Source organism: Lepidothrix coronata, unplaced genomic scaffold, assembly GCF_001604755.1.
Source record: "Lepidothrix coronata isolate B3197 unplaced genomic scaffold, Lepidothrix_coronata-1.0 Scaffold137, whole genome shotgun sequence".
Taxonomy (NCBI): Eukaryota; Metazoa; Chordata; class Aves; order Passeriformes; family Pipridae; genus Lepidothrix; species Lepidothrix coronata.
Genome location: NW_016690317.1, coordinates 82,879 through 93,123, shown reverse-complemented (window position 1 = coordinate 93,123; position 10,245 = coordinate 82,879). Strand labels below are relative to the sequence as shown.

Below are 10,245 nucleotides of genomic sequence, written 5' to 3'. Positions count from 1 at the left end.
GTCCCTGGAGGGTCCCCATTCCCATGGGGAGCTCCCCAGTCCCACGGGGGGTCCCTGGAGGGTCCCCATTCCCGTGGGGAGCTCCCCAGTCCCACGGGGGGTCCCTGGAGGGTCCCCATTCCCGTGGGGAGATCCCCAGTCCCACGGGGGGTCTCTGGAGGGTCCCCATTCCCGGGGGGGGTCCCAGGGGTCCCCAGGCCCGTGTCCCCGCGCGTGGGGCCGTTGCCATGGTGACAGCGGCGGACGAGGCTCCGCCCCCTTCGCGGAGCTCTCGCGAGAGTTGGCGGTACGGCCCGGGCGAGGCCCGCCGGGAGCGGCCCCGCTGCCTCGGAACGGAGCGGACAGAGCCGGGACAGAGACCGGACAGAGCCGGGTCAGAGCCAGGACGGACCCGGACAGACCGGACAGAGACCGGACAGAGACCGGACAGAGGCCGGACAGAGCCGGGACAGAGACCGGATAGACCCAGACAGAGCCCGGACAGAGCCCGAACAGAGCCCGCTCCCTTCGGTCGGACCGGACAGAGCCCGGACAGACCCCGGTCACTTCGATCGGACAGAGCCCGGACAGACCCCGCTCCCTCAGCCCGGACCGGACTGAACAGACCCCGGGCAGAGCCCGCTTCCTTCAGCCCGGCCCCTTCCCGCTCCCTCAGCCCCTTCCCGCTCCCTGATCCCGCTCCCTTCCCTCAGCCCAGGCCTCTCTCCCTGGTCCCGTTCCCGCTCCCTCAGCCCAGCCCGGCCTCTCTCGCCATGAGCTTCCTCTTGTGAGTGCCCAGGGCCGGAGGGGAACCCTGGGGGGCTCATGGGCGGCTTGGGTGGGGGGAAAAGGCCCGTGGGGGCACTTGGACTCGGCCTATGAGAGGGTTTTGGGGTGGGGGGGAAGCGTTTGGGGAGGGTTGGAGGGCTGAGGGGGAAATGGTTTTTTTGGGGAGGCTCTGAGGGGGTTCCTGGGGCGGGGGAAGCTGGAGGGTGTCGTGGGGAGGGGTCTGAGGGGAGTCCTGGGAGGGCTCTTAGGGGAAGGTTTAGGGGGAAACCTGGAGTGGGATTGGGCTGGGGGGGCTTTGGGGAGGTGAAGGGCCTGTGGGGAGGGGCTGGGGGGCACTTGGGCTTGGTCTGTGAGAGGTTTTCGGGGCGGGAGGAAAGCGTTTGGGGAGGGTTTGCTGGCTGGACTGTGAGAGGGTTGAGGGAGGGAAGGGTTTTTTGGGGAGGCTCTGTGGGTTTCCTGGGGTGGGGGGAGCTGGGGGAGGATGTGAGGGAGCTGGAGGGGGTCTGGGGGGATCCTGAGAGGAGTCCTGGGCTTTCAGGAAGGTTTTGGGGGGTCAGAGGCCCCTCAAGGAGCTGAGGAAGGCCCATGACTAGGCCTGGGAGGGCTCTTAGGGGAAGATTTAGGGAGAAGCCCGGGGTGGGATTGGGCTGGGGGGGCTCATGAGGGGCTTGGGGGGTCCCTGGGTGTGTATGGGAGCAGAAAAACCTTGAAAAGTTTCCTTAGGGATGCACAAGAAGGGGCTGAGGAAGACTGGGGGGGGGAGGAGGAAGCCCTGGAGGGACACAGGGAGGAGTGGAAGAAACCCTGGGAGTGTGGTGGGTTTTTTGGGAGGAAGCCTTGGGAGAAGGTGAGGGGGCAGAGCGTCCTCAGTGGCACGAGGAGGGGTCTGGGAGCAGGAGTGGGGTGACCTGGAGGGCAGGAGGTCATGGAGAGAGGCTTTGGGGGTGCATGAGGGGGTGGGAAGCCCTCGAGGGAGCAGTTTTGGAGGGAAGGGGTTGTTTTGGAGGGAGGGGTTGTGTGGCAACCAGAGAATCCCGTTTTCCCTGAGCCATGCTCTGCTCCCGGCCATCCCTCTCGCTGGGAGCTGGCAGGGTCTGAAATTTAACATTTTGTGGTAGAGAAATACCAAAATTCATCAGTTTTGGCACTGTGGCTGTTTGGGAGAGGCAGGAGAGACAGGGAGGTTGTTGGGGACAGCGAGGGGGGGACAATTTGCATTTCAGGAGGCTCTCAAGTCACATTTTTAGCAGGTGGTTTCCCACCCGAGCACAGAGGGACACTTTGTCACCTATTTATAAATTTCGTTTTAACAAATAAAACAATTAATGCTTATTGATTCTAGAAGAGGTATGTTATTTCCAAAAGTTCTGTGATTTCCAAAAATTCTGTTATTTCTAGGTTATATTATTTCCAAAAGTTCTGTTGTTTCCAAGTTGGTTATATTATTTCAAGTGTATATTATATATTATTTTATATATTATGTTATATATAATATATATTACATAGTATATATTATTATATAATATAATTATATAATTGTCTTATATTATCCTATATTATTATTTATTATATAATTTTTCATGGCTAGGCTTCACGAAGGAAGATTTAATTATATATAATTATATATATAATTATATATATAATATATATTATATATTATATTATATATAATATATAATTATATAATATATTATATATATTATATTATATTATATTATATTTATTATTATATATTATATTATAACATATAATATATAAATTATATATTATATAATATATTATAGGTTATAATATAGTATATATTATATAATATATATAGTGTATAAATTATAGATATTATATATTATATAATAATATATAATTATATATATACAATTATATATTACATATATAATATTTAATTATATATAATATAGTATTATATGATGTTTTATTTATATTATATAGCATATATTACATTATATAATAATTAGGTAAGATAGAATGTACTAACATTATATAATATCTAATTATTATAATTAATGCATTATTATAATTAACATCTTTTATTATATGTAATAATATCATATAATATTATATATTATTTCCAAATATATACCATTTCCAAGTTCTGTTGTTTCCAAAAGGACTTGAGGAAATGGCTTCAGGCCATCAGGCTCCCCTGACCCCAGGGGAGGTTTAGGTTCGATATTAGGGGCCAGTTCTTCACAGAAGTGGTTGTAAAGCCCTGGGATGGGCTGCCCAGGGCAGTGGTGGAGTCCCAGGCCCTGGGATGTTCAGGAGACGTGGATGTGGCACTTGGTGCAGTGACCTTGGTGGTGCTGGTGGACAGTTGGGCTTGATGATCTCGGAGACCTTTTCCAGCCTCAGAGATTCCATGGCTCCATGGCTAACTGGACATGTCTCCCCTGTCTCCAGTGGGAGTCGTTCCTCCAAGACCTTCAAGCCCAAGAAGAACATTCCCGAGGGCTCCCACCAGTACGAGCTCCTGAAGCACGCGGAGGCCACGCTGGGCAGCGGGAACCTGCGGCAGGCCGTGATGCTGCCCGAGGGGGAGGACCTCAACGAGTGGATTGCTGTCAACAGTGAGTCCTCTGAGGGGGGAAACCCCAAAAACCTCGGGGTTTGTCCCGACACAAACCTGGGAATTCCCCAGGCAACTCTGCTTGGGTGGAATAAAGGGAAAGCAAGTCTCGGTGGAAAAAAGGAAGAGACAAACCTGCCCCGCCGTGGTTTTCACGAGCTCAGACTCTCCGAGGTGGCTGGGTTTGTGAAGGGTTATTTTTGGTGTTAGAAAGTTCCTGTTGTTGTCTGCAAAAGCTGCACCAAATAATCCAGGGAGGAAGTGGAGTATTTCCACTGAACTCCAGCTTTGGAGAGCTCCTTTCTTGTTTTCTGTTTTCAAATCCTACAGGTTCAGTTTGCTTTTAGCAGCTGCTCCCCGTGGCCTTGAACTTTGTTTCTTTGGAGTTTAGAGGAGGAAAAAGCAGTTTTGAAGGAGAGCAGGGAGAGTTCAGCCTAAGGAAAGTCTCTCCTGTTTTTTCAGATCAGTCAGGGTTTTGGGGAGCCTGGAACCCAAAGCTGTTATTTCCAAGGGTATGGAATGCTAAGTGGAGCTTAATGCTGTGCAAGTCGGGTGGGAAATGAGCCAGGCAGTGAAAAATTGACAGAGAAATTCCAGTTCCTGGATGGTTGAACTGTTTCAAAGTTATGAGCCAGGTGACATCCCATGGAAGGGGATGTTTGGTTCTTCGAAGGGTTTTTTGGGTGCACAGGGATCCTCAGAGACCATTTTGTGTTCACACTTTGAGTCACCTCGATGCCTTTCCTTCCCAGCTGTGGATTTCTTCAACCAAATCAACATGTTGTACGGGACCATCACAGAATTCTGCACAGAGAGCAGCTGCCCTGTCATGTCTGCAGGGCCCAGGTGAGGGCTCTGCTGGGGGCTGGGCCCACATTTCTCTGTGGGGACCCAGGTGAGTGCACAGATCACTCAGCAGTGTGGAGAAAGAAGCTAAAAAGAGGATGGGATGTGTCCCCACGGGCTCAAGGCCCAGCACTGCACTCTTTTCGTGGTGTTCACCTGCTTGTGGTCATACCCTCTGGGATCTCTTTTCCCTGCCCATCAGGCCCTTAGGTCTGGAAGCTGAAGAGATTGGAAAAGTTGGTTTTAAAGAAAATGAGAGATCCAACTCAACTGGAAGAGCCTGGTCTTGTTGTCAAAGTTGTAGAGAATCATGGAATGGTTTAGGTTGGAAGGGACCTTAAAGCTCATGCGGTGCCACCCCCTGCCATGAGCAGGGACACCTTCCACTAGCCCAGGTTGCTCCAGCCTGGCCTTGGACATCCCCAGGGCTGTGGTTCTTAGGAGACACTTGCAGCCTCCTGACAAGGTGTTACTGCTGCGCAGGAGAAGGTCAGGGCATTGTGGAAGGTGGAAAGAAGATAGTGAAGGAACATTTTGGGGCCACCTCATTGGTTTTAGGGGTGAATCCTGCAGGGAGAACACCAGCTGTTGGCTCTGCACTCATATTTTACAAATATGAGCTCCAGCTGGGAATCTTCTCTGTAAGGTTGCTCAGGGCTCTCAGTTTTTAAGCCCAGCTTTGGGCAGCACTTGCAGGTGCCCTGGAACATCCTGCCTTGCTTTCCTCCCCAGCACTGCCACTTCCTGCCTCTATTTTTGGGGCCATTTCCTGTGAGAACAGGAAATGTTTGAAGGGCACTGTTTTCACTTGTAGAGCAAGAGGTGACAGTCGAAACGTGGAGGGGGGGTGGTTCCTGCTTTTGAGGGATTTTGTGGAAGATCTCGGAGAAAGTGGGTTGTGTGCTGTCAGTCCACGTCTGCCCTGGCTTGGAGGGGCCCTGGGATTGATGAGCACATGTGGGGACTGGATCTGGAGGCTCCCAGCTCCTGGGATAGTCTATCACAGAAGTCTTGTGTGAGTGCCAAATTCCTGGAGGGTGTCTGGAAGCTAGAGGGGAATTTATCCAGATGGTGGGTGATGGCCCTGGGCTTCCTTTTGGGCAGTTTTTGGGTTGTTTTAAGGAAATTATGATGTCAGAGGAGGTTGCCGTGAAGTTGAGGCTCATTTTTAACATCCAGAGGGGCAGTGGAGGGGCAGCTCTGATCTCTGCTCTCTGTGAGCAGGGACAGGACCCTGGAACAGCTGGAGCTGTGTCAGGGCAGGGTCAGGTTGGATCTCAGGAAAAGGTTCTTCCCCCACAGGGTGGTTGGCACTGACCAGGCTCCCCAGGGTTTGGTCATGGCCCCAAGGCTGCCAGAGCTCCAGGGTTGTTCAGACAACGCTCTCAGGGACAGATGGGATTGTTGGGGTGTCTGTGCAGGGCCAGGAGCTGGACTCTGATCCTGATGGGATCCAACGCAGCGTATCCTGTGATTTTGGAGGGTGAAGCCCTGGAGGAGTCAACGCCATCATGTTGGGCTTGACAAACTCAAACAGGCCAGGCACTGCTCTTGCTCCCCTGGGTACCAGTGTGGCCCCTTCCTGAGATAAGGAGGAGGTCATAGGGCCTGAAAATGCCCTTTTCCCTGTCCCCCCGTCCCAGGTACGAGTACCACTGGGCAGACGGCACCAACATCAAGAAGCCCATCAAGTGCTCGGCGCCCAAATACATCGACTACCTGATGACGTGGGTGCAGGACCAGCTGGATGACGAGACCCTCTTTCCCTCCAAGATCGGTGAGTGGTGCTGTGTGACACAGGATGGCACCTCCTGAGCAACCACAGCCTCACTCCTGTGTGTCTGTGCATTCCAGGTGTCCCCTTCCCCAAGAACTTCATGTCGGTGGCCAAGACGATCCTGAAGCGGCTCTTCCGTGTCTACGCCCACATCTACCACCAGCACTTCGACTCGGTGATCCGGCTGCAGGAGGAGGCCCATCTCAACACCTCCTTCAAGCACTTCATCTTCTTCGTGCAGGTGAGCTGGGAAGGGCTTTCTTGTTCCCCGTTTAAAGGGAGCTGGATTTTAAGCCCTTCCCTGCAGATGAGTGGCTGTGGTGTGTGCTGGGAGATAACACCCAGCCCCCCTCTGTACCCAGCTGTGCTCTTTGTGGCTTGGGCTTTTTGTGGGTTTTTTTCCAGGAAGTGGGGCTGAGTTGGCTGTGAATGCTTGAGTTTCCCTCTCAGGTTTCACTTATCAACCTGCAGCAAGAAACCCAGGCTTAGCACAGAACCTGGGGGAGTTTGCAGCTTAAGAATCAACTCAAAAGTAGCAGCACCAGTGCCTTTTTTTTCCTGTTCTGTGCACAGCAACGTGGCAGAAGTTTTGTTGTCCTGAAACACTTGGATTTCTCCACAGAGAACAGGGAGAGGTGGCTGCTCCTCTGTGGTTCTCCCAGGAGCTGCCACACGGTGCCTTCCAGGGTGACCAGCCACGTTTTCCAGCAGCTCTTTGAGAGCTGCCTTTAATTTTTTGTCTCTTTTCCCTTGCCAGGAGTTCAACCTGATTGACAGGAGGGAATTGGCTCCTCTGCAGGAACTGATTGAGAAGCTGGGCTCCAAGGACAGATAAAACATTCCTGGGGGGACCCTTTTGGCCTCTCCTTTCTGCTTCTTCTTCAGCCACCTCAGCGCTTGGCTCCAGGAACGCTGGACACACCAAGTGGCTCCACTCCTGCTGTGCAGCCCCCACTGGGCTCCTCTGCCCCACAGCTGTGGGCTGGGTGAAGGTGGAGCAGGTTCTGTCCCTCACAGGGTGACATTCCAAGTCCTGCACAGCTGCTTCCTGCTCCCAGAGTTTCCCTCTGGGCTCTGCAGCCGCCTGGCCGGGGCTGAGAGTGGCTCAGCTTATTTTTGGAAGTGCTTTTTTTTAGGATAAGAGGTGCACTTTGGCCCAGAGCCTTAAAGCTCCCCTTGGCAGCAGCACCGAAGGGGGGAAAGAAGTGCCTGGTCCCAGGGGGGTGTCCCTGTCCCTGGGAGGGAGGAGCAGCTCTGGGGTGTCCCATGGATGGGGGGGGACACGAGGGACCCTCCTGTGTGGCAAGGCAATAATAAAGTTTCTTCCTGCTCTTCTTTCAGAGGAAGAGGGGGGTCTCCTCCTCTTCTTCCCCCGTCCCACAGGCACCCTGATTGAAAACACGACACTGGCTGAAGTTTATACATCCAGGGAGGCAGAGCCAGAGCAGCCCTGGAGCACTTTATTGGTGTGGAGCAGCCTCAGGGCTTGGGGATGGAGGTGAAGATGCGCAGCCCGTGCATGTGCTTGATCTCCTCACTCAGGGCCTGCAAGGCAAGCACAGCTCTGGGGTCACTCCCGGGGGCTGGGCACAGCTTTGGGGCTGTCACTGGGATCAAAGAAACAGGAGGGCAGAGTCTCACGTGGAATCACACACGAATCCAGGTTCTGCTGTGCTGGCAGACACCTGGTCCTGTGTGTGACACAAACCAGCCCAGGGAGGGTCGAAAGCTCTGAATACACCAAAGAGGCCTGCACTGTCAGGGGCACCCTGAACAGCCCCCCGGGATTTGATCACAGCCCCGAGGCTGCCAGAGCTCAAGGAGGGTTTGGAAAACATGCTCAGGGATGGGGTGGGATTTTGGGGTGTCTGTGCAGGGCCAGGAGTTGGATCCATGATCCCTGTGGGTCCCTTCCAGCTCAGGATATTCTGTGAAGTGCTGCAGGCAGCTTTAAATGCCACACCAGAGCCTGTGTTTTCCAGGATGATTCTGATGATTATTGGGGTAAAAACAGGGCAGGCTGGGCTCTTAAACACTCACCTGTGGGCAGGACTGCGACTGCCCAGGTGAGCTCAGCACCCAGCTGTGTGTGTGCCACCCCCACCACTGAGCACCCACAGGACACAGCGACAAGTGCCACACAGACACCTCCTCATTTATGAGGAGAAAAATAAGGAATGGCCGCTATTTATTACCAGGGAAGGTGGGCTGTGCTGGCTGCCCTCCCAGCTGGGCACGAGGGGGTGTCTGTGCACACACAAAGTGCTGCACTCACGGAGCAGCACCTGAACTGTCACAGGAAGGGCTTCACTGTTTCCTCAATAATGATTAGGGAAAAAGGGAAAGGCTTTGGGGAGGCAAAAAAGGGCTACACTTTGTTACAGGGGAAATGCTGCAGTTTTAGCCACCGGGTACAGCATTTGATCCTCTCTGTGCAGAGCACTGTGCCTGCAACACCCACTTGTAGCTGGGCACTGTGTGTTCACACACCCCCAGAGCCCACAGCTGCACAGCTCTGAGCACCCACAGCTCTGGAATTTATTGGGAAGGGCTGGCTTTGTACTGGGAAAGGAGGGGGAAAGGGCTGCGTTGGTTATTACTGGGAAAAAGAAGGGCTGCAGTGAAAGGCACAGCAGGAATCTCTCAGTGTGTGTGCAGCACTTCAGGCACTGTGTGTGCACCAAAGCACCCAACCCAGTGCTGCACACACAGAGCTGAACTGGCTTGAACTGGGAAGGGAGGGGAAAAGAGGGCTGCACTGGTTATTATTGGGGAAAGGAAGTGTGAAGCACTCACTGGGTGCAGGCACAGCACAAATCCTGTCAGTGTGTGCAGCACTGCAGGCACTGAGTGTGCACAGACACCACCAGAGCCCCCAGCTCAGAGCTGCACACACTTTTCAACTGGTTTGAACCGGGAAGGAAGAACTACCCTTCCCAGTCCCAGTGTGTGTGTCCAGCAGTGACTCTGGGAGACATCCGTGAAGGTTCAAGTGCCCCAGAGTGCCCAGCTCTGAGCTGCTCACCCTCACTCTGTGCCCTCCACACCCTTTGTGCCCCCCTGGGGTCCCCCCTGGCCCCCAGCCCCCTCACCTGGTTGACCATCTGGTGCTGCTGCACTGTCCTCTTCTCCCTGAACTCCTCGGACTCGATGTGGATCTCGTACATGGCCCCGCAGCCTCCTGAGAAATGACACGGGCAGCAGATCCTCCAGCAACAAGGAGGGATTGCTGTGCCCCACAGCCCCGACCCGCCGGGGGTCTGGGACAGGGTAACTGGGAGGATGGAGGAGGAGAACGAGGAGCTTTACCTGAGATGTCCACGACCTTGATGGAGGAGGCCCTGGGGAACCTCTCCCGCAGGACCCGCGTCAGGTGCGACTCCCCCTCGGAGCCGGAGCTGAGGCTGCGCCAGGAGCGGCAGCGCAGGAACAGCTGGGGGGGGACAGTGATGGGAGACTGGGGGGGCCCTGGGGGACCCCAAACACACACACAGAGAGTGGGGGGACCTTGGGGGACCCCAAACACACACACAGGGAATGGGCAGACCCTGGAGAGACCCCAAACACACACACAGGGAATGGACAGACCCTGGAGAGACCCCAAACACACACACAGGGAATGGGGGGACCTCAAACACACACACAGGGGCTGGAGACCCCAAAACCACACACACAGGGGATGGGGACACCCTGGGGGGACGCTGAACATACACAGGGGGTGGGAGGACCCTGGAGAGACCCCAAATACACAGGGGCTGAGGGGACCCTCTGGGGGGACCCCAAACACACACACAGGGGGCTGGAGGTGGGAGTGGGTGGGGGGCTGTCTGTGCCCGGGGGGATATGGGAGGAGGGAAGGGAAGGTTTGGGAAGGCAAGGCACGGGAAGGCAAGGCAAGGGAAGGCAAGGCAAGGGAAGGCAAGGCACGGGAAGGCAAGGCACGGGAAGGCAAGGCACGGGAAGGCAAGGCAAGGGAAGGCAAGGCACGGGAAGGCTGCTGGCACAGAGTGGGAGGCACCGGGAGAGGGGGAAAACTGAGGGATGGAGGAATGGGAATGGGGGAAGATGGGATGAAATGGGGGCTGCCTTCAGTGGCATCGCAGAAAGGGGCGAACTGGAGTGGGGGGAAACCAGAAGAGGGGAACCAGGGAAAGGAGGGATGGAAACGGGGCTGCCTTCAGTGGCATCGCAGAAAGGGGCGAACTGGAGTGGGGGGAAACCAGAAGAGGGGAACCAGGGAAAGGAGGGATGGAAACGGGGCTGCCTTCAG

At 54.3% G+C, this 10,245-nt stretch overlaps 2 protein-coding genes across 4 annotated transcripts in view; one reads left to right on the top strand and one right to left on the bottom strand.

The window, feature by feature from the left end:
* Positions 1–278: 278 nt before the first annotated feature.
* MOB1A (MOB kinase activator 1A) lies at positions 279–7,283 on the top strand. Of its 3 annotated transcripts, none has more exons than XM_017827325.1 (7): positions 279–514; positions 550–766; positions 3,187–3,353; positions 4,105–4,198; positions 5,842–5,975; positions 6,053–6,216; positions 6,733–7,283. In XM_017827325.1, the coding sequence occupies exons 2-7, from the start codon at positions 753–755 to the stop codon at positions 6,808–6,810; spliced, it is 651 nt and encodes a 216-aa protein (XP_017682814.1). In that variant the 5' UTR covers positions 279–514; positions 550–752; the 3' UTR covers positions 6,811–7,283. The 3 variants fall into 3 exon arrangements, with proteins under 3 accessions (XP_017682814.1, XP_017682812.1, XP_017682811.1); XM_017827323.1 differs by having other exon boundaries at positions 288–413; positions 447–766; XM_017827322.1 differs by lacking the exons at positions 279–514; positions 550–766 and having other exon boundaries at positions 3,132–3,353.
* A 103-nt stretch (positions 7,284–7,386) lies between these two features.
* Positions 7,387–10,245, bottom strand: part of BOLA3 (bolA family member 3) — a 10,926-nt gene continuing 8,067 nt past the window's right edge. The window contains exons 3-5 of the mRNA XM_017827268.1: positions 9,285–9,408; positions 9,068–9,156; positions 7,387–7,520 (exon numbers count right to left, since the gene is read on the bottom strand). Coding sequence (XP_017682757.1) covers positions 7,455–7,520; positions 9,068–9,156; positions 9,285–9,408 — 279 coding nt within the window. The 3' untranslated portion in view covers positions 7,387–7,454. The remainder of the gene's footprint in view (positions 7,521–9,067; positions 9,157–9,284; positions 9,409–10,245) is intronic.

Coding starts and splice junctions, on each gene's coding strand:
- MOB1A (XM_017827322.1), top strand. CDS start 3,146: ATGGCTCCATGGCTAACTGGACATGTCTCCCCTGTCTCCAGTGGGAGT. Junction 5,976..6,052: donor CCTCTTTCCCTCCAAGATCG/GTGAGTGGTGCT, acceptor TGTGCATTCCAG/GTGTCCCCTTCCCCAAGAAC. Junction 6,217..6,732: donor ACTTCATCTTCTTCGTGCAG/GTGAGCTGGGAA, acceptor TTCCCTTGCCAG/GAGTTCAACCTGATTGACAG.